Source organism: Chiloscyllium plagiosum, chromosome 26 (assembly GCF_004010195.1).
Source record: "Chiloscyllium plagiosum isolate BGI_BamShark_2017 chromosome 26, ASM401019v2, whole genome shotgun sequence".
Classification (NCBI taxonomy): Eukaryota; Metazoa; Chordata; class Chondrichthyes; order Orectolobiformes; family Hemiscylliidae; genus Chiloscyllium; species Chiloscyllium plagiosum.
The window spans coordinates 26,907,153-26,929,836 of record NC_057735.1 but is presented as its reverse complement, the minus strand read 5'-3'; the positions used below and the strand labels follow the sequence as shown (position 1 = coordinate 26,929,836).

Below are 22,684 nucleotides of genomic sequence, written 5' to 3'. Positions count from 1 at the left end.
CATGTTAGTTGCAATTCATTATCTTACCATTAATCATTTGAAATATTAATATGGTTTCAAGATTGAAAACATTTACAGACTGTTACATAAAATCTGAACAACTTACTCCCATATCTTTCTTACCCTATTTCAACATTGATGACTTTAATACCCCCGAAACAGACTGGAGCAGCTCACAATCCAAGAAAATACTGATTGACAAAGAATTACAAAATTTGACAAATAATAACGATCTTGCTCTGACTCTCTGATTCTTGTATTGCATCTTCTACTCAGTAAATTGGGGATCAGGACTACACCCTACAGCATTTATTGGTCACAACAACCAACTATATCCCACAACCAGCATCATGGGCTGTTCTCAGCAAATTCCCACACAGTGAATACCAACCACATTTAATCATTTCTGCCTGCGACAACTGTTCATCAAAAGTCAAAGAATCCCTGGTGGAGTTTTAGGAGAGATAAATGCGTTATATTATGGAAATTATTGAAATCAAAATATTCCAATTTGGAACTGTTTGACATGCGTGGAAATCTTTACTATGCTGTAAAGTCCACAATCCCTTTTGCTTCTTGTTCTGCTGCACTTGTGTTCTAGAAACCTTAACCGACTTCAGAGAAACATAGCTTAGAGAGAAACATAGCTTAGAGGTAAACCTTGGGACAAGATTTGTCTTTTTTGACATTACCAATGATGCTGTCTGGTTTGTTGGTCTGTTGAAAATATTCTGTCATAATGTGCAATTTACTTGGCTGAATTACTACAACAGGACTTTACTGCTATAGCTCTGAAATTTCAGAGTAGACATACTGAACCAATTTGAAGAGTTACCAAATCACTGACTTTTTTCAGATCAGTTTTAGTGGCAACACTTTTCAATCTATTCCTAAGTAGTCTCTGAGCAAAACATGATTGCAGAACTTTGTTTATGCTCATGATAATACAGTTGCAGTTTAAGCTTTCAGCCCTAGAAATAACATTTATTAAGGAAATTTATGGCAAGTATTGTTTTTGCTCGATTTTTCATTTACACTGAGTTACCCAATTAGAATGGAAGAGGAGACTTGATTTTCTCTCAAAGGATTGAGTCTTTGGAAGGCAGAATTATCAAATATTTCTAAGGCATTTGGGATATGTGTTGTGTGATTTATATGTATAAATATTAATTAATTTGGAGCTTAGATTTTAAACTAGTGGCATGAGAGCTTTAATCTGTATGTATATAGGGGTTTAATAATTAATTTGTCAGTATTTCTGGAGCTATGATTTTAAACTAGTGTGTGCCAGAGAGCAGCTGATCTGTGGCCCTCCTGGGAAGATAATGGTAATATGTTTCTATTGTTAGAGTTTTGAAGGTGAGAGCAAAATTGAAAGCCATATCCTTCTGGCTTAGAAGAATTAAGAAGTGATTTTTGCCTTTGGAAAACCCACAGATTAGAAAGCTTTGGTTCAGTTTTCAGAACATCTGGCTGGAGTTAAAGAACAGTATTGAAAAAATTACTTAGTTCAGAATAGGTAGGAAATAGGTTTCCTCCGTATGTGTTTTAGCTGACAATTCTAGACTAAAGTGAGTGCTTAGAACCTTGAAGGGATTATTTGAAACTGAGAAGTGGTTATGATTGACTGGCATTTGAGTACTGTAAAGTGATGAGATTAGGATAGATAACATTTTGTTCTGTGTGTTTCAAAATCTTTTACATTGTGATGTGTAAATATCTTGATTTGTTCCATTTTGTCTTTTGTGTGATAAACTTATGTTTTATTGTTGAAACAAAATCTATAGCATTGTGTACTTCGATTTCTGTGAAAAGCCACATGTTAATTTTTTTAAAATGGTCTATCCAGGCAAATTTAAATCTGGAATCTGACTTAACCAGTATTAACATCAACTGGGATTATAACACAGTGATAGACAGATTTTTGAATAACAGGGGAGTCTTAACATGTACATGGATAAGTCAGAATGTGTTGAGGCTATAATCAGATCAGTGATGATCTTTTTAAGTGGCAGAGCAAGCTTGAAGTGCTAGATGGCCCACTCCTCTTACTAATTTATATGTTTGTAAACACAAGACTAGTGCCTCAAATTAATTCATTATCATTGTAAATGGCCAGTTTTTAAAATGCTCAATTTTTAAAATTTGTTTTTATCGATATTTTCATAGGTCAGGTTCCAAAGAACATATTTCCAATTTTTGCCATTTTGTCATATAAATTTAATTGTGAGTGAATTTTACCCACGTTAGCCATTGCCCATTTCATTATCTCACTAATACATTTTAGACTGGTAATGGTCAGTTATTGGTTTTTGTAAACAATAAAATTCATGGTAATATATTTAACTCATTTCACAGAAAGAACAAGATGAAAAAAATAGTGCAGTAAAAGAACAGTTGAAGTACTGGCAGAAACTGCGCCATGATTTGGAAAGGGCTCGTCTGCTTGTTGAATTGATTCGCAAAAGGGAGAAGCTCAAAAGGGAAGAGGTAATTATTTTGCTATTGATATGGGGACATCAATAGCAGTGCTTTGGAGATTGTGCATGGTCATGTCTCGTCTATTAAGGGAGGGTTCCTTTGTGTACTAGATATAGTAAAAATTGTAAACTTCATGTAGATTTATGGAATTTATTGCTTGTTTTACTCCAGCTAGGTGCACACATCTTCCCCATTATGACGTGGCTGTCATTTAAATAGCATTGCTTTATGTTTAAAAATGTGCAAGCATCATATTATAATTGTGTGGATTCAGAATACTGCAGCTACATTTTCCTACCTATATGTAGTCTTTTCCTGTTTTGAGAGAGGTAATAATAGACAAAGTTTCATTATCCATGATGACTTTAAGTTGGACAAGACTTACTGCATTGGGAAATCAGTTCTCTCCATGTTTAAGTATGTGATAATTGAGGGAATTGGGATACATCTTTAATCGAAACACACCATTTCTTCGATGGGCAGTATGATTTAAATTCACAGTGGCTTTGGAATGAAAGATTTAGTTCTTAGTGAAGAATGCACTATAAGTCATTTTTAGTATGATTTGAGGTTGAACAATTTTATTCGCTCTGAATAATTCCTCCCTTCAAAGTAAAGTTTTGGTTTTGCTGAAAATAGATAAAATTTAGTACAACTTCACATTTCTGATATTCAGTTGATGATCTCAAATTTCTCCCATACTTGCATTCTGCAACAGAACTACTTCATTTTCTTTCCTAGATGTCAGGATAAGATTGTCATCCATATTGGCAAAAGTGAGGACTGCAGGTGCTGGAAATCAGTCTAGATTAGAGTGGTGCTGGAAAATCACAGCAGGTCAGGCAGCATCCGAGGAGCAGGAAAATCAACGTTTCGGGCAAAAGCCCTTCATCAGGAATGGCTCCTGATGAAGGGCTTTTGCCCGAAACATTGATTTTCCTGCTCCTCGGATGCTGCCTGACCTGCTGTGCTTTTCCAGCACCACTCTAATCTAGACTTGTCATCCACATTGCCATGGCATTAACCTGAGCCTCTGAATTAGTAGCCTACTGACGTATCACAACAATAGCATATCTTCCCATTAATCATAATCAGATGCAACAAATTATTTCTTTGTAGAAGCAAATTACTGCAGTTGCTGGAATTTGTACTGAAAACAAAAATGTAGTGGTGAATACAGCAGGTCAGGCAGCATCCATGGAGAAAAAGCGAGTTAACGTTTTGAGTTGAGATGACTCTTAATCAGAGCCACTTCACTTCTGATGAAGAGTTATGTAGACTTGAAATATTAAATAATTTATTTGAATTCATTGCCTGGATAATCGTAGCACTATTTTCCACCAAAATGTTTTCTGAATTTACAGCGAATCTTTTATTAACTGGCACCTGTGGCACCAGGAGTGTACCGATTGATTAAATGTTCCAATTGATCAAGAGGTCCACATGTATTACATTGATCAATGTAAAAACACAGACTAAGTAATAGAAACGTAATGCAGGGGATATTGAATCACTGTTATACTTTATTTGCAACATAAATCACTTAAATAACAATGCAGTTTTGCCGTAAATATATCTTACTGGCAGATAGCCTTCTCACTCTCTCTGACTGCTTTGAGGTTGCGATAATACAATAAACCTCTGTTATTTCAGTTATATAATTTTTACCTGTTTATTGAGGGTGCTGGTTAAAATGAAGTTTGCTATGTTATAGAAATATAAATATAAGATTAGAAAATAACTGCAGTTTGTGTGAACATATCAAAAATGATCCTTTTGAATGGACCATCCCTTAATTCATCCATTAAAATTCTTTGTGCCTTCTATTTTTAAGGAGAATTGAAAGGGATCAATTTTGCTGTTTGTTTCTGGTCTTATATATCACCCTAAATTTAGAAACAGCATGCAGCTGTTCTTTACCAGGAAGAGAGTTCAAAGGAATAATCTATGTGAATATCATTCTCTACGATCTACTGTTTTTTTTTAAAAGCTTGAGTGCAAGTACTTTGGATCTAGACTATTCGGTAATCTACAATTGTTGGATTAACAATTCCTTAATAAGTACTTAAACATCAGGTAATAGTTTGATTTTCCTGTTCCTCACTATCTCTGATTTGTATAACAGCAATCAAATTATTCACAAAATCTCAGGTGTGGCGAAAACCAGTGAATGTGCTAGCTTTTTCCCAGTCAGAATTCATCCCTCTGATATGACTTATTAAGAGTCGTGTAACTTCATTTTCTTCTGCAGTACATTCATTTGGTTTCTGTGACTTACATGCAAAATCCCAGAATTCTATTCTCTCTTGCATCCTATAACTTGCAGCCATCTAGTTTATAGCTCTTCTGTTTGTTTCTAGTCCCACTGCCCTCCATTTGTCCACAATAAATCTCAGTTGCCGAACATCAGACAATTTCACAACCCATCCAGATTCATTGTGTGGTCTGGAATTGCTTGTTTCTTGACGTTTCAAACCATGAACCTGGGTGCTGGGTCCACTACCTTTCATCATTTATATAAATGATTTTGATATGAGCGTCAGAGATATAGTTAGTAAGTTTGCAGATGACACCAAAGTTGGAGGTGTAGTGGATGGCGAAGAACTATAACGGAATCTTGATCAGATGGGCCAATGGGCTGAGACGTGGCAGGTGGAGTTTAATTTAGATAAATGTAAGGTGCTGCATTTTGGGAAAGAAAATCTTAGCAGGACCTGTACATTTAATGCTGAAAATGTGTTGCTGGAAAAGCGCAGCAGGTCAGGAAGGGCTTCAGGAAAAATTCCTGAAGAAGGGCTCATGCCCAAAACGTCGATTCTCCTGCTCCTTGGATGCTGCCTGACCTGCTGTGCTTTTCCAGCAACACATTTTCAGCTCTGATCTCCAGCATCTGCAGTCCTCACTTTCTCCTGTACATTTAATGGTAAGGTCCTAGGGAGTGTTGCTGAACAAAGAGACCTTGGTGTGCAGGTTCATAGCTCCCTGAAAGTGGAGTCACAGGTAGATAGGATAGTGAAGAAGGCTTTCCTTTATTGGTCAGAGTATTGAGTACAGGAGTTGGGAGGTCATGTTGCGGCTGTACAGGACATTGGTTAGGCCACTGTTGGAATATTGCGTGCAATTCTGGTCTCCTTCCTATCTGAAAGATGTTGTGAAACGTGAACGGGTTCAGAAAAGATTTACAAGTTTGTTGCCAGGGTTGGAGGATTTGAGCTATAGAGAGAGGTTGAATAGGCCAGGACTGTTTTCCCTGGAGCATTGGAGGCTGAGGGGTGACCTTGTAGAGGTTTATAAAATCATGAGGGGCATGGATAGGATAAATAGACAAAGTTTTTTTTCCAGGACTAGAGGGTATAGGTTTAGGGTGAGAGGGGGAAGCTATAGAAGAGACCTAAGGGGCAACGTTTTCGCGCAGAGGATGGTACCTGTATGGAATGAGCTGCCAGAGGAAGTGGTGGAGGCTGGTACAATTATAACATTTAAGAGGCAACTGGATGGGTATATGAATAGAAAGAGTTTGGAGGGATATGGGCCGGGTGCTGGCAGGTGGGACTAGATTAGGTTGGGATATCTGGTCGGCAAGGACAATTTGGACCAAAGGGTCTGTTTCCGTGCTATACAATTCTATGACTCTGATTTTCTTCTGTCCCAATTCAATTCTTTGGGCCTTGCATTGATCTGCAGATGACCATTTGCAATGTTCATACATTAGTTTGGAACTAGCCTTCGATGCCTCTGGCTTGGTCAATTTTTAATCCACTTCAGGAGCTTATAAAGTATTGTATTTAAAATATTGCTCAAATTTAAATGTATCAAATCTATTGAGTTTGTTGAAAGTATGGTACTCAAAGAGCTAACCTTAGTACCATGCAAATTACATCAAGGTGCTTATGAACTACAAGGATGATAGTATTCACCCTATAATGAACGATTTGATTGACCTCTATTTTCCAATAAAACCTTTTACTTGTATAATACAGAATCTTTCTGTCCAAAGTTGCAGTTTATTGTTCAATTGCAGACAGGCTCTGCACCCAAACCAAAAGAAGTAATTAGTATATTCAAGTCTTTAAAAGAGATACTCACATAATAGATGTGGATTTTCCCTCAAGCATTCTACATTCATCATTTTCTGCCTAATATTGTTGTAGTTAGCTTTCCCCAGTATAGTACTTTCACCTGAGGATTACTGTTATCCTTAGAAGTAACTTAATACTTACAGAATTATGGTTACTATCCCAAAATGCTCTCAACTGAAACTTTGATCAACTGACCGAGCTCATTCCCCAATACCAGGTCCAATATGGCCCCTTCCCTAGTTGGACAATTTGCATATTGCTTCAAGAAACCCTCCTAGACACACCAAACAAATTACCCTCCATCCAAACCTCTGGCACTAGGGGAGTCAATATAGCTGAAGTTAAAATCATCCACCACCACAATCCTGTTAATTTTACATTTTTCCTGTAACGTGTCTGCATACCTGTTCCGCGATCTCCCACTGGCTGTTGGTAGGACTGTGGTACAACCCCATAAAAGTGTTTCCACCCTTCTTATTCCTGAGCTCCACCCCTATAACCTTGTTGGATGATTCCTCCAAGGTGTCATTCCTCAGTACTGCTGTATTCTCCCTAATCAGTAATGCAACTTCCCCACTTCTTTCACATCATGCCTGAAACATTTGCACGGTGGCTTAGTGGTTAGCACTGCTGCCTCACAGCGCCAGGGACCCAGGTTTGGTTCCAGCCTCTGGCAACTGTCTGTGTGGAGTTTGCACATTCTCCCCTTGTCTGCATGGGTTTCCTCTAGGTGCTCCGGTTTCCTCCCACAGTCCAAAGATGTGCAGGTCAGGTGAATTGGCCGTGCTAAATTGCCCATAGTGTTAGGTGCATTAGTCAAAGGGAAATGGATCTGGGTGGGTACTTTTTGGAGGATTGGTATGGACTTGTTGGGCTGAAGGGCCTGTTTCCACACTGAAGGAAATCTAATCTAATCTAAAATAACAGTGCTGATCTTTATGGGCAGCACGGTGGCTCAGTGGTTAGCACTGCTGCCTCACAGCGTCAGGGACCCGGGTTCGATTCCAGCCTCGGGACACTGTGTGAAGTTTGCACATTCTCCCCGTGTCTGCGTGGGTTTCCTCCGGGAGCTCTGGATTCCCCCCTCAGTCCAAACGATATACAGGTCAGGTGAATTGGCCATGCTGAATTGCCCATCGTGTAAGGTGCATTAGTCAGGGGTGAAAATAGGGCAGGGAAGTGGGTCTGGGTGGGTTACTCTTCGGAGAGTCTGTGTGGATTTGTTGGGCTGAAGGGCCTGTTTCCGTACTGTAGAAGATCTAATCTATTCCCAGAACGTTAAGCTGCCAGTCTTGTTTCGCACCCAACCAAAGTATTAAATTGAGGGATGGCTAACTACGAAAATATTAAGTAGGAACTAGAGAATGTAGATTGGGCATGGCTATTTGAGGGTAAACCCACATCAGTCCTGTGGATCGTTTTAATGACCTGTTTGTTAGAGTTCAGTACCAGTATGTTTCTGTGAAAATCAAACATAAGAATGGCAAGATTTAGGTACCTTGGATGAGAAGGAAAAATTGAGATTAGTCAAAAAGAAAAAGGCATACATAAAGTTTAGGAAATGGAAGACAGACAGAGCGCTCAGAGAATGTAAAGAAAGCAGGAAAGAACTTAAACAAGGAGTTAGGTGAGCCAAAGGGGTTCTGATATGTCCTTAATAGAAGCGTTAAAGAAAATTCCAAGGTGTTTAGATGTATTTAAGGAGGAAGAGGGTGTTGAGTTATTTTTCTTGAACATTCTTGCATACTTGATGCAACTGCAATACGCCAACTTCTGAGAACAACCAAAATTTTATTAAGCAAGTACAAACTTTCTGGAGGAACCCTGAACACACTCCGCAGGGCTTGTGGAGCTGTGTCGAGAGGTCTCTCTGAATAAAGGGATCAGCTCTTCCTTTATACAAAATCTTTACATTACAGTCAGTCATGCCCAAAGGACAACCCCCAGCCACTCCCCCCAAATCACATGCAGTGACCTGATCATCTCCAGAAACAATGTAATGTAAATCATTCCTTAATGGAAAGATCTGGTGCAAATTATATCTTTTTGTAACTGTATGGAACAGTCAGAATTTTAACTACTATGTTATAATTATTTCTGAATAGAGGATGATGATGCAAATGGCTCTGAATGGCAAGGGATGACAATGTAAATTCACTCTGAATAAATAGGAATAGGAAATGGCCATGTAAATGGCTCTGAATGGCAAGGGATGGGAATGTAAATTCCTTACATTCTACCTGTAAGACAAAGACATATCACCCTAAGACGGAGGCATACCACCCTACCCTCGGGACATCCGATTTCCTGCAGGTCAGCAGAACACATTAACCCTTTAATATCTCAAGGGTAACTAGATAAAAGCTATGTATACTCATGGACAAAGAGGAGAATTTATGCACGTAGCCAGAGGAAGTGGGTGAGGTCCTTAACACATACTTGTGTCGATATTCACAAAGGAGATGGACACGCTAGGTGGTGGGTCTAGAGAGGAGCATGTTAACATAAAAAAGGAGGAAATATTGGGTGTTTTGAAAATCATTTTAGTTGGACAAGTCTCCCAGACCTGATGGGATCAACCCCAGAATACTAAGGAAGGTAAGGGAGAAAATTGGAGCCTTATAAAAAAATCTTTGTATTCTCTTTAGTCACAAGAGAGATCCCAGAGGACTGGAGAGTATCCAGTGTTGTTTGTTTGTTTAAGAAGGGCAACAGGGATAATTTGGAAAATTACAGACCAGTGAGTCTCACGTCACTAGTAGGGAAATTATTGGAGAAAAGTTTTAAGGGACAAAGTTTACTTATATTTGGAGAAATATGGACTTATCCGCAATAGTTAGTGTGGCTTAGTATGGAGGAGGTATCATGAAGTCAAATGGGATCCATGGTAAACTGGATGCTGAACTGGATTGATCATAGAAGACAAAGAGTTGCGGTGGAAAGGTATTTTCCTGACTGGAGAGTTGTGACCAGTGGTGTTCCACAAGGATCAGTACTGGGACCCCTTTTGTTTGTAATAGATGCAAATAATTTGGAGAAGAATGTAGGTGGTCTAATTAGTGAGTGTGTAAAAGAGGTAAAGATTGGGGGAGCTGTAATAGTGAGGAGGATTGCCCAAGGATACAGCAGTATATTGATAGGCTGGAGACTTGGGTAGAGAAATGGCAAATTGAATTTAATCTGGAAATACACAATATAATCTGGGCGGCACGGTGGCTCAGTGGTTAGCACTGTTGCCTCACAGCACCAGGGACCTGGGTTCAATTCCTGCCTTGGGCAACTGTTTGTACATTATCCCCGTGTCTGCATGGGTTTTCTCCGGTTTCCACCCACCGTCCAAAGATGTGCAGTTAGGTGAATTGGCCATACTAAATTGCCCGTAGTGTTAGGTGTATTAGTCAGGGGTAAATGTAGGGGAATGGGTCTGGGTGGGTTTCTCTTCGGAGGGTCGGTGTGGACTTGTTGGGCTAAAGGGCCTGTTTCCATGCTGTAGGGAATCTAATCTAATCTACACAAGGTGATGCATTTTGGAATGTCTAATGCAGGAGGGAAGTGTACAGTTCATGGTAGAGCCTTGGAAGCATTAACGTACAGAGGGATCTAGGCATTCCGTCCCCAATTCTCTGCAAGTAGCAACACTAGTGGATAAGGTGGTCAAGAAGGCATATGGCATTCTTGTCTTCATTGGTCGGGCCAAAGAGTGTAAAAATTGGGAAGTTGTGTTGCAGTTGTATAGAGTTTTAGTTAGGTCACATTTGGAATATTGTGTACAGTTCTGGTCACTACACCGCCAAAGGGATGTGGAGGCTTTGGAGTGGCTACCAGGATGTTGCATTGTTAGATTCTTTTCCCGAGGTTTCTCACACACTATGCAATTCGTGCATACCAACTTCTGAAAACAGTTAGTTTATTAAAGCCCTGTGCAAGCTAGGCAACTCTCTTCGCAGGCGTGCGAAGTAGCATTAAAGAGGCGCTGAATGAAGGAAATCCACCCCCTTTATACAGGTCAGTCGGTAATACTTACAGATACTCTGGTCACTTCCCCACAGTCACATGCCACTCAAGACAACCCCCAGCCACAGTCACATGCTACCCCAGGTACAATTGGTAGGATGAGATCATCCTCTGAGATAATGCAAATGTAAATACCCTAATCCTGGGGACTTGTTATGCAGATGATTTCCTGATTCAGTGATTCCCTAAAACAAAGATGTAATATACCTAGCTTCAAGGGATGGCTTAAGAAAGCATTTCTGAATGGAAGAGGTTGAATGATAGTTTAATTTGATAATAGTAGGGGGAGTAGTAACAAATGATTGTCTAAATGCAGTGTGGGTCGTCCGCATTCTTGCATGAATGTCGTCCCCACCCACTTCCAAAATGTTCAGTCAGTGCACTTTAACTCTTGAATATTACATTAATGTCCAGAGAGATATTCCAATTTAATCTTTTAACATTACAACATGGTTGGAATGTATTAACCATGAAGAGAGGTTGGACAAGCTTGTTTTTGCTTGTACATCAGAGGCTGAGGGGCAACCTGATAGAAGTTATGAGAGGTATGGATAGTTAAGACTCTTTTCACAGGGTAGAAATGCCAATTATTAGGGGACATAGGTTTAACATAAAAGGAGGAAAGTTTAAAGGAGATGTGAGAGGCAAGTTTTTTTACACAGAGGGTGTTAAGTGCCTAGAATGTGCTGCTAGTGATACTAATCAAAATGGATACAATTGCAATGTTTAAGAGACATTTTGACAGATATAGGAATAGATAGGGAATGGAGGGGTATGGACTGCGTAGAGTCAAAGGTTTTTTAATTTCGAAAGATGTGATGCGCTGGCGCAGGATTGCTGGGTTGAAGGCCAGTTCTGATACTTTACTGTTCTTTATTCTACTCTACAGTTCTTTAGAGTCAAAAAGTGTGGTGCAAGAAAAGCACTGCCGGATGCTAAACCGTGGAGCAGGAGAATTGATGTTTCAAGCATCAGGAATGAAGAGCTTTCCGCACCACACTTTTTGACTCTGATCTCCAGCATCTGCGGTCCTCACTTTTTCCCTGTACAGTTCTTTATTCTACTGGACTTTCTTTCACTCCTTCAAAATCTCTGCTGAACAAATATGTATAGCTTTTCAACTCTTGAGATTATTTGATTGTTATGTTTAAAATGACCTGATTTTGACTGTCAGAGTAAAGGACGTTAGTGTTGTTGTATCCTTTGATAAAATGCATATGATAGATATAACTGTGATGACATTGTGCATGTTGAAGTAACATCTCTGTGGTGATTCAATTACAATCTCGTTGTCAGCAAAGATGAGTATCAATATGCAAAATTTACTAACAAATTTTAATGCAATTGAGATAATTCATTGGAAGGCAATTGAAACAAACAATCAAATAGGAATCAAGTAACAATGTGATTAGGGTGTAGCCAATAACTGAAGAAAGACGTGTCACAAAGGTCTGGCAAGATTCAAGACTAGCAAAGCTATTGTAATTATTGGTGCTCCAGTATGCAATAACTTATCAGGTTGGATAGAAAATTAAGCAAACACAGACAATGTTCTGAAGAAGAGTCATATTGGACTCAAAATGCTAACACTGTTTCTCTCCACACAGATGCTGCCAGACCTGTTGAGTTTCTCCAGTATTCTCCATGTTTCAGATTTCCAGCATCTGCATTTGCTTTTATTTGGATAAAAATGAAAGTGAACATCTGATTATTCTGGTTTATTTCCCCTTTTAGTGATCTGATCATCCTTTTGAAAACATATTTCCATTCCAATGATTACAATTAAAAAAAAATTTTTGCATGATGCCTTGAATGTCACAAAAATTTTCTGAATGATGCAGGGCGTACGTTACAATATTTACCATTGAGAAACTAAAATGTTTTTGCTGTTTTTGTTATTATGAGGTTGTTGAAATGTTCATGCTTGTTTGTTTTAGTGAATTTTAATTTTGATCACATTGTACAGGCTCAGTGTTGTCATGGTACTCATATTGTTTGACATTCTGCAGGTCAAAGTTCAACAAGTTGCCTTGGAATTGCAACTTACACCATTTATTGTGTTTTTAAGACAAATTTTGGATCAACTTCAGGAAAGAGACCAAGCAAATATATTTGCACAACCTGTAAGTCTCAAAGAGGTAAGGCTTGAAACTGAAAATTCTGAAATGGCTTAACACCGAGAGGTTGCTTTCCTTGACTGGAGAGTTTCGGACGTGGAACCAAAGCCTCGGGATAAGAGTTGATCGTTCAGCAATAAAAACACATTTATTTACTCAGGGTTGTGAAAGTTTGGAATTGTTTACCATAGACAATTGCAGTTGTTGCATTATTAAATATGTTATAAATCAGACCAAACACCCTCAAAACATGTCAAGGAGATAGCCTACCCTAACTTTTTCTTATTTTAAAGGCAAATGCCACGAGTTGCGTTCCGATACAATTCGATTGGTCAAGCTACCAGACTTGAAGCAAAACATACTTTATTCATACACTATAGTTAAAATACAGACAAAAGACAAATGAAAGTATTGGTTTAACGGTAGTTATCGAAGTAATAGTTAACAAAATAATGAACTACTCATATTAATTACTTGGATGTTCCAGTATTGGATGTTCCAGTATAGTAACCTCCCATAAGCACACCCTTGGCAAATTCAGTAATGCAGATTGTCTCGCATGCAGTTCTAGCAGCAGGAAGAGAACCCAAGCTTTTAGCTATAGCAAAAAGACTGAGAGTAGTAGCAGCTTTCACAACCCCAACAGCTACTGAAAGATAAAACTAGAATCCTGGTTCTGTGGGAGCTTGACCTGACCCATTCAGGCTGCTGTTATTGTTCCAACTTTTGATAAAACTCCAGGCCTCACCAGTTGTTTACTTTATTGGTTTGAAGCAGACCTCTGTCTCAATCTCTCTTCATTTAAAAAAACTTGGATAAAGTACACCTCTTGAAGCCTGAATATTGCAGCAAATATATTCAAAAGAGATTATACAGTAGAACCTCAACTATCCGTATGAGAAGGTGGAGAGTTTTTTTTTCAGATAATTGATTGTTCGGATAATCAATCTGATCATAAACAAGTGGTAATTTATGAGTGCCTGTTATCCAAACGTTTCTTGGTTATCTGGCAATGCTCACCATAATGCCGTTTAAACGAAAACTGATCTATCGTAAACCAGCGGTGATTTGAGTACCAGTTACCGAACATTTCTTGGTTGTCCGACAATGCACACCATAATGCCGTTTAACTGAATGCTGAGTTGCCTAATGCTGTTTTTATGGGACCTTGAGATCTTGTTCGGGTAATCCGAAATTCGGATAATTAATGTTCAGGTAATCAAGGTTGTACTGTATACAGATTGTTATCTCAGCAAATCAAGAATATGGCAAGCAGCTCAAAGTGGCATTGAAATATAAGATCATACACAATTGTATTGAATGTTAGAGCAAGCTTGAACATACAAATGGTCCTTATGAGTATCCGTACCAAATATTTTAGATCAACTTCAAATGTAAGCAATTAATTTGGATGTGCGTTTACATTTTCATTATTTTCAAGTAAGTACATTTAAATTGTATCTAAGTAAGTTCATGAGTAATTTTAACCTGGATGACATTTAATGTCAAATTCAATCATCCTCTAAATGATCAACTACTTAGGCTGTTGGGCCATTGTCAAATTATATCGGTAAAACTACATTTGTGGAGTTACTTTGATTGATTGATTTTATTTTATTTTAATTTGTGGAATATGATAGTTGCTGGAAAGACTTTATCCATTTTAATTGCTCTTGAGAAGGTATTGGTGGGTTGTCTTGTTGACTGCTGCAGTTTGTGTAGTGTTTGTACAGCCACAGTGCTATTAGGGAACAGATAATACATTTCTTCCCTGGAAATCTTGCCAGTAGGAATTCGGCAGTATGCATTTTTGTTCCTACCCACCCCAGTTCCTCAAAGTAATGCATGGTTTTAAATGTTATCTTTGACGGTATTGTTACATTTGAGCTCTGTGCATGAATCAGAATCATGTTCAAATTAGTTAGATGTATGCTCAGTTATTCCGTATAATTTAGAAAGTGTAGAGAAATTACTGCATAGATTGCATCTGTTCAAGAAAGGTTCTTCTTTGTATCTCTAAAACAGCCAAATATATATATATTATCAGCAACATAGTGTTTCATCAGTTTGTTGTAAACTTCTGTGAATGGAATTGCTGATAACACTATTAAGTGCACAAAACATTATTGAGTGTATTAATTTGGGAGGTCTTCAGTAAGTTCAGTTAAAAATCTACAAATAAGTCATAAAGAATTTAATTAAGAGATCTTGATGGAGATTTATTTAATGTACAGTATGTTTGTGGGAGAGTTGGAGGAGAAAGGATTCTATGTAATTGAGATTTACTTACTAATGTTTTTGTTTTTGCAAGGTTCCAGACTATCTAGAGTTTATTACACACCCTATGGACTTTTCTACCATGAGGAAAAAGCTAGAAACTCACAGTTACAAAACCCTTGATGAGTTTGAATCAGATTTTAATCTTGTCATAAACAACTGTATGAAGTATAACGCTAAGGAAACTATATTTTACCGGGCAGCAGTGAGATTGAGAGACATAGGAGGTTCCATACTAAGGTGTGCTCGACGCCAAGCTGAAAACATTGGATACGACTATGAAACTGGAATGCATCTACCTGAATCACCAAACTTGGCAAACTTCTACCGTTTCTCCTGGGAGGATGGTGGGTATTCTGACAGTGCAGATTGGCTATTTCTTTGTTATTTCATTAGAAAATGATTTCAAATGGGGGAGGGAACTCCAAATTTAAAAACTATTAAGTGAATTATATCCTATTTAAGCTACCTGATTTTGTTTTTGTCAAGATGGTTAACATTCAAAAATTAAGTTGCATTACTCTATTTTCAAAAAGTCTAATCAATTACTGTACTTGCTGTTTTTGAATATTGCATATAGCAAGCCATGCTTTAAGCGTGTAGGGTTACATGTTAATTAGTCCTCTCAGGGATACCAATTGTCCTTTTTAAAATGATGCAGTTAAGAAATTTAGTTTGTCCTTTTTTTTGATTGTCTAACACAGGATTAAGTACTCAGATTTAATTTTCTGCAGTCAATAAGTTATAAGCATTTATTAATCATGGCTACTGGTATGTGAAAGGCAGATTTTTTAAATGCATAAAGCTGCATAAACTGTACCACAGGAAATCCATCTTTAATTTTTGAAATCTACGTTTCCATAATTGAGTTTGTGCTCTGTTTTCATTTTTAGTAACTTTTGTACTTTTTCCCATCCACTTTATCTATGGTGTTAGAACCAGAAGGATATGAGCGTAGGGATAGAGAATGTTTTAAAATACGCTCAGAACTGTTGCCTTACAACACCAGGGACCCAGGTTAGATTCCAGCCTTGGGTGACTGTGTGGGGTTTCTCTGGGTGCTCCAGTTAACTACCATGGTTCAAAGATATGCAGGTTGATTGGCCATGCTAAATTGGCCTGTAGTGACCAGGGCAGAGCAAAATAGATCTGTTATCTCTGGTAAATGTGGGGTAATGGGGATACAGATCAATACAAGTTTGAATTAATCAATATCCTCAATAATTATCAACCTCAGTAAATTTATAGCCACAAAGCACAAAGAGAATATTAATTCCTTAGGTTCCACTGTATTTAAATTGGCACAAGGCAACAGACAAGTTAGCAACAGGATATTATTTTAGCAATTTTTGAGAAGATTTGTAGCTCAGGTTGATGATAAGTATGTAAGGTAGCTCACTGAGCTTGAAGGTTTGTTTTCAGATGTTTCGTCACCATACAAGGTAAGATAATCAGTGAGAGCCTCCACTGAAGCGCAGGTGGCATGTCCTGCCTCTGTAACCAGAGCTCCATGAATAAACACGTCGCTTTAGATCCTATCTGCCTCCCTTTGGGAAAAAAGAACCTGAAATGACATCATCCACCTTAAGAAATCAAGACCTATAAATAGAGAGGCAAGACGTACCCCCAACGCTTCACTGGAGACTCTCACTGATGATGTTACCTAGTATAGTGACAAAACGTCTGAAAACGAACCTTTCAGCTCACTGAGCTAACTTACATACTTCGGATATTATTTTCTCAAAATAACTGATACATTTGTGCACATAAAAGCCAACACCTTAAATACACCTTGCACAGACTGGTGAGGTCACTGCTAATATGTTTTTAATTGCATATTCACAAAGCTGGAATATTTTAACCAGGCTGTTAATAACATTTTTATGACATCTCAAAGCTCAATCACAGATTTAAATTTAAAAATTGATGGTGTTTATTGGAATAGCATCCACTAGAGGTTCCCCATATAGCTCCTGAAATTGTGCAGACATAACGTAGATACCATATTAATTCACAAGTAAGTAACTTAGCGATTTTGAGTTTTCCTCGTGCTGGTTAGCTGAGTATTCTTTTGTTGACAGATTTAACACTGCTGTCTTTTTTGTCATCTCTCACTTCCCTGTTCTTGCAGCCTGCCTTCCCTGCTCTTGCAGTCTCCCACTTGTCCACTCTTGCAGTCTCTGTTCCCTCACATTGCAGCTCCCCAGCATGCCCCCTTACAACCTCCCGTCTTCCTCACTCTCTCTCTTACAGACTGCCTTTCCCCTCCACTTCATGTAGACAGTCACTTCTGCAAAAAAGGCTGCTGCTCACTCTTGATTCCCCATCCCTGCCTTGGAAAAACAGCAGCCGGCATTACCCCGTCCTTATATATTTTGGTTGTTGTAACTAAGAGTGACTTAGGGAAATTATTCCAGATTGTAGAGTTAAGGTGGCTGATACTTGTATCATTAACTAAACATGACAGTGAAGGAGAGATCAGAATCTAAACAATGGAGCTGAGTGGTTGCAGTATATGGCTGAAGAAACTTGCGGAGAAAGATGTGGACAATGCCATGAAGGAATTAGTAAATGACAGTAAAAGATGTAGGTTCAGTCAGTTAAATATATTAATTATTGTAAGACCATAAGATGTAGGAACAGAAGTACACCAAACATTGCTAATCTTATAATCCTCATTTCCATTTGGTCCCTTTTCCTCAACCCTTGATTCCCTTATCCAAATATGGGAAATGGCTTTTATATGTAGTGTAATGCTCATCACATTCTAACTGAAGTGAAATCAATTTAAGAGCGTTCTTCTGAAGTTGAGGTTTATAAGTTTGAAGCAATGAATTTGCATTCTTGCAGCAAAGTGAATGAAATAGGAACAAATCTGGTTCTCTTGGCCATCAGGGCTGTGAACTCTACCCTTTCAAAAAGCAGATAAAATTCCATAGCACTGGAGGCAAGACAAAAACAATTGACTAGAAAGTCTGTGTAGATCAGTATTTGTAACATCCATGATGTAAATGAGCTGGTGTTGGACTGTGGTGGACAAAATTAAAACTCTCACAGCATCTATTCTGTTGCCTCTAACGGAAAAATAAATTTTAACTGTTTATGCGCATGAGACTGTGACTAGAGTACCTCAGAATATTACAAGCTGATAAATAATAATGTACATAAAATAAATTTCTCTTTTAGACAAAATGATGCATTCTAACGGTCATCTACTATATTTAATCATTAATTTAAATGTTGATTGAAGTATTCAAGTTGTATTTCATTTTCTGATGATGGGCACCTTGGATGAATATGATGCCATGTACTTGCCAGTCCTCAATTTTGGTCAATGATGAAGCATTGTACATTGTAGTACATTGAAGGTCGTGTAATTATGTCTAATTCAAAGGCACTGTTTCAGTCATTTGTATAACTAAATTGTAAGCAGCCTGACGGGTTAATGAATTTCAATTTCAAACAAGTGTGCAGAGTTTTGCATGTAAAGCTCATAAATTTGGATCTTATCTCACTCATGCTTTCAGTGACTTGAGCCAGTTTCTAAAATTTGTGTTTTATTCTCTAAATTCTGATTTGAAATTGTAATTAATTTGGGATTCAAACACGATTGTTGATCAGTTCAGTTTGTGATCAGTATTGGCTTTTCAATGTAGAGAATTTCATTATTAAATTCTAATATCTTAGTACTGCTTCTTCATTATGACATTACTAATAATTCCCAAATGATAAGCAATTCCACGAACTGTAGTCAAAATTTTAACTGTGAATTTATATTTGTTCATGTCAAAATTGTTTGTTCTTATATTTTAATAACTTTTATGTATTTTAATCGTGCAAACCAGACTAGGAAGGTTAAAAGCAGAACATCATTTGCATACCATGGGGAATTCTTGGATTCAATTTGTTTTAATTTGTTCTTCAGTGGATAATATGCTGATTCCAGAGAACAGAGCCCATCTGTCGCTGGAGGACCAGCTCAAAGAGTTGCTAGACAAATTGGATATAACATGTACCATGAAGTCAAGTGGAGCTAGATCGAAGCGTGTAAGATTACTGAGGAGAGAAATCAACAGCATCAGACATAAACTGGCACAACAGCAGCATCTGCATAATGGCAGCTACTCTGAATTGTCAAAGGAAGATAATGGAAAGCCAGTGGTTGAAAACCATGAAGATAGTGCTGAAAGAGGTGTGTGATTTTTTTTTTTTTACAGTATATTATTTCTGTGGCACAAACTTCATAGTCACTCATTGCTCAGCTTGAAAAAAGTTCACACAGATCTACTGATCTCTGTGGCATGGATTTCTTCTTTGCCTGATTTGAAATTAAATCAGGCACTATGTCAAGTAGATCTCCAGGTGTCCAGCAACAATAATTCCATTGATCAGGGAAAGAAGTTAGTATTGTTGAAGAATTTTCATAATAGCAAGCCAAGAAATAAAATAGACTGCTTACCCTTTTGTTTTTAATTATATTTTACAGAGAATTAAATAAATGATTAGGACATGCGTATAGGTTTGTTAGAAACTAAAATATAATCAACCTTTATGTATTTTAAAAATGTGGAATTTCTTCACCATAATGGAGAAGTTTGACATACCTTTAAACATAAAAACTTCTCATGCCTGATGAAATAATTTTATCAGTAGTTAAGAACTTAGCATGTCATTAGAATTCTAAGGCTTAATTTTACATTCCCCACCAGGTAATTTGAAAGTGGGATGGGGACATATTATCCAACATATGTCCTTCCTGCTGCTCACTCTCCAACACCCAATCTGTCTGAAATTTTACATGGTGCAAAGGAGGTGTGGAGACACCTGCCTGACCTTGGGACTATTGAGATGTTTAGGTGGACAATTAAGCCACTTAAGAGTCTCTTCATGCTGATGTTGATATTTTACCAATGATAGAGGTACACCTATGCCATGTAGGGATCCCAGTGGCTTAGGCTGTGCAGCATAATGGTAAAGGTAAACCTCATTTGCCTATTGCAGTAACATCCAATTCAGAGTGATATTCCTCCCCTGTTTAACCCTCCCTCCTGGCCTCTTTAACCCAGTCCCTCTTCCTCTCATTAAGAATCCTGACCTCCTGTTACTTTGACTATATATAGTCACACCTTGCCCCTGTAAGGACTCCATTCCATTCTCCCAATTTCTTCATTTCTGTTGCATCTGTTCTGATGACATCACCTTCCACATGCATCCTCAGATATGTCCACCTTTTTCCCTCAACCGAGGATTCCCTGCTGTTGTGGTTGACATGGCCTTCAACCACGTCCGACCTATTTTCCACACTTCTGATCCCACTCTCACCACTTCCCTCCCACAACAGAGTCCCCTTTGCCCTCACTTTTTAACCATCAGCCTCCACACCCAAAGCTGCCATTTTCACCACCTCCACTCATCAGAAATCTATTCTCCTTCCCTCCTTTGTCAGCATACCATGCACTATTCCCTTCAGGACACTCTGGTCCACCAGTCCTCCACTCCAAATGTCTCTTCACTTCTATGGTATCTTCCCATACCATCACAGAAGATGCGACACTTGGCCATTTACCTTCTCCCTCCTCAAAATAAAAGGTTCTAGACACAGTCCAGGTAAACTGCCATTTACCTGGACTTCATTCAAACAATTCTACTGTAGTCGCTGTTCCCAATGTGGTCTTTACAGAAATGCAGACTGGGTGACCACATTATTGAACGCCTCTGTACTATGTGTAAAAGTGAGCTTCCATAGACCACTGTGTTCCCATTGCCATAATTTCTGTCTCAGGCCTGCTGCAGTGCTTCACCAAAGCTCTCACAGGCTGAAGGAACAACACCTCAACTTCTGCCTAGGTATCATACATCCCTCAGAATTCAATTTTGAGTTCAGCAATTTCAGAGCCTGTACACCTACCTCCATGTTTGTTACCCACTCCCACACTTTCAGGTCCTGTTCTGTATGGGTTGCTCTCAACGGCTCGTTTTGAAATATTCTTGTTATTCTTGTTGAAATATTCAGTTCTTGTTAGCACCTGTTCAGCATTTGCTTCTTCCTCAACTCTCCATCAACAATCCTTTTGTCTGCTTCTCTTCTTTAACCTCCCTTTCTCTGGGAACTGTCTCCTTCTACTTGTCTCACTCCTCCTTTCTTCCAACTGCAACTCCCTGTCATCAGCATAAATTTCCCCATTTCTGAGCTGCTTTAAGTTCTTATGAAGGCTCACTGGACTCAAAACATTATTTTTTTTTTTCTGTCCACACACGCTGCCAGATCTGCTGAGTTTCTGCAGCACTTTCTGATTTTCTCCCAAAAGTAACTATATTATTGTAATAGATTCAAGGTCAGTTGGAGAGATTGAAATAGAAAGACACTTTTAATTTTATGAAGCTTATTGACTTCCCTGTCTTAACCGCCTGAATCTGTCTCCTAATGTTGTGGGGTGTGGGATTGGAGGACAGAACCCAGTAAAATGTACCGGTTGTTAAACCTCATTTGACAAAATGTCACATCTCCATGGGTTTTTATATTGACTTTTTTATAGTCTGCATGGGTTATGGTTAGTGATTTCCAAATCATTACAGTTTGAAGGGTTTTTTCAAATATACGCTGTGGCAAAGCCTAGAGTCACTGACAGTCTCATCTGGATTTCTACATTAATTGTACAAGTGCATACTCCAAGAATTACTGTCCATTTAAGAACCGTCTTAAAGTAGCGAACATTTACAATTTCGATGTGAAAACTACTGTAGAATCAAGACATTTTGTGTATTAGAGGCTGTAGAGCTCCAGAAGAAGAGGGGAATAATTGTAACCTTTTGAGAGGACTGATGTAAATGTAAATATAATTATTGCAGCCATTGATTTTTATCTGGGTAATCTATTGAGTAGGGCATTAGAGATAAAATCTCTAATAAATTCAGGTGCAGCACTATTGAAAATTTAGCCTGATGAACCTTTTAGTTTTGTTTGTTTTTACATTGCAGTCAATGTACAAAGTTTTCATGCTTTTTGAATTCTTACAACGTAGTCTACAAAATTTATTGAATGTAATCAGGAAATCAAGAAATTGACTGCATATTTACATGTGGATATATATGTGCTCAAAATGAATTTGCATGTTGAAAGGATTTCAGAGTGAGATTGTAAGAGATCTCTTTAGTTATGGTCAGAGAAGTTTTCTTGATTGATTTCTGGGAAATAAATAGTTCTTTCCTTCCTATAAATAAGGGCATAAATACAGTTGTACCAGCAGTATTTAATGGTGAAGGACAAGAAATATATGAATCTAAAATATATCAATATGTAGTGCATTTCAAATAAAATCTATTGGCTAAATATCTACTTTCTGGACTTCTTTTAGAACCTCTCTCTGATATTGATCAATAGTGCAGTCCTTCCAGAAGTTGTTGATGACCTTACACGTCAAATTATCCATGAAATTAAAAGCATACAATTGGTATATTACATGGAATAAATACTCCACTTTGAAAGCTGTCATTTAAAGTTTTCTTCAGTGAGTTCAAGTAAATATGGCTATTACTGGATAGGCTGGCATTTATTCCCCAAACTTAATTGTCTTGAAGCATGTGGTTGTCATCTGATTTCTTGAATCTCTGTAGTCCTTGGGGGTTGTTGGAATACCTACAGTACTGTTAGGAAGGGCGTTCGAGGATTTTTGACATAGTGACTGTTAAGGATTGGCAATATAGTTTCAAGTCAGG

General features: G+C 38.1%; 1 protein-coding gene across 5 annotated transcripts in view; it reads left to right on the top strand.

The window, feature by feature from the left end:
• The window catches only part of LOC122563200 (bromodomain and PHD finger-containing protein 3-like), an 88,495-nt gene that overhangs the window by 40,301 nt on the left and 25,510 nt on the right, over positions 1 to 22,684 (top strand). For all 5 annotated transcript variants that reach the window (XR_006315528.1, XM_043716750.1, XM_043716751.1 and 2 more), the window contains 4 exons: positions 2,359 to 2,490; positions 12,584 to 12,712; positions 15,003 to 15,315; positions 18,894 to 19,160. Coding sequence is in view for 4 of the 5 variants with exons in the window: in XM_043716750.1 (XP_043572685.1) it covers positions 2,359 to 2,490; positions 12,584 to 12,712; positions 15,003 to 15,315; positions 18,894 to 19,160 (841 nt within the window). In the remaining variant the exon portion in view is untranslated. The remainder of the gene's footprint in view (positions 1 to 2,358; positions 2,491 to 12,583; positions 12,713 to 15,002; positions 15,316 to 18,893; positions 19,161 to 22,684) is intronic.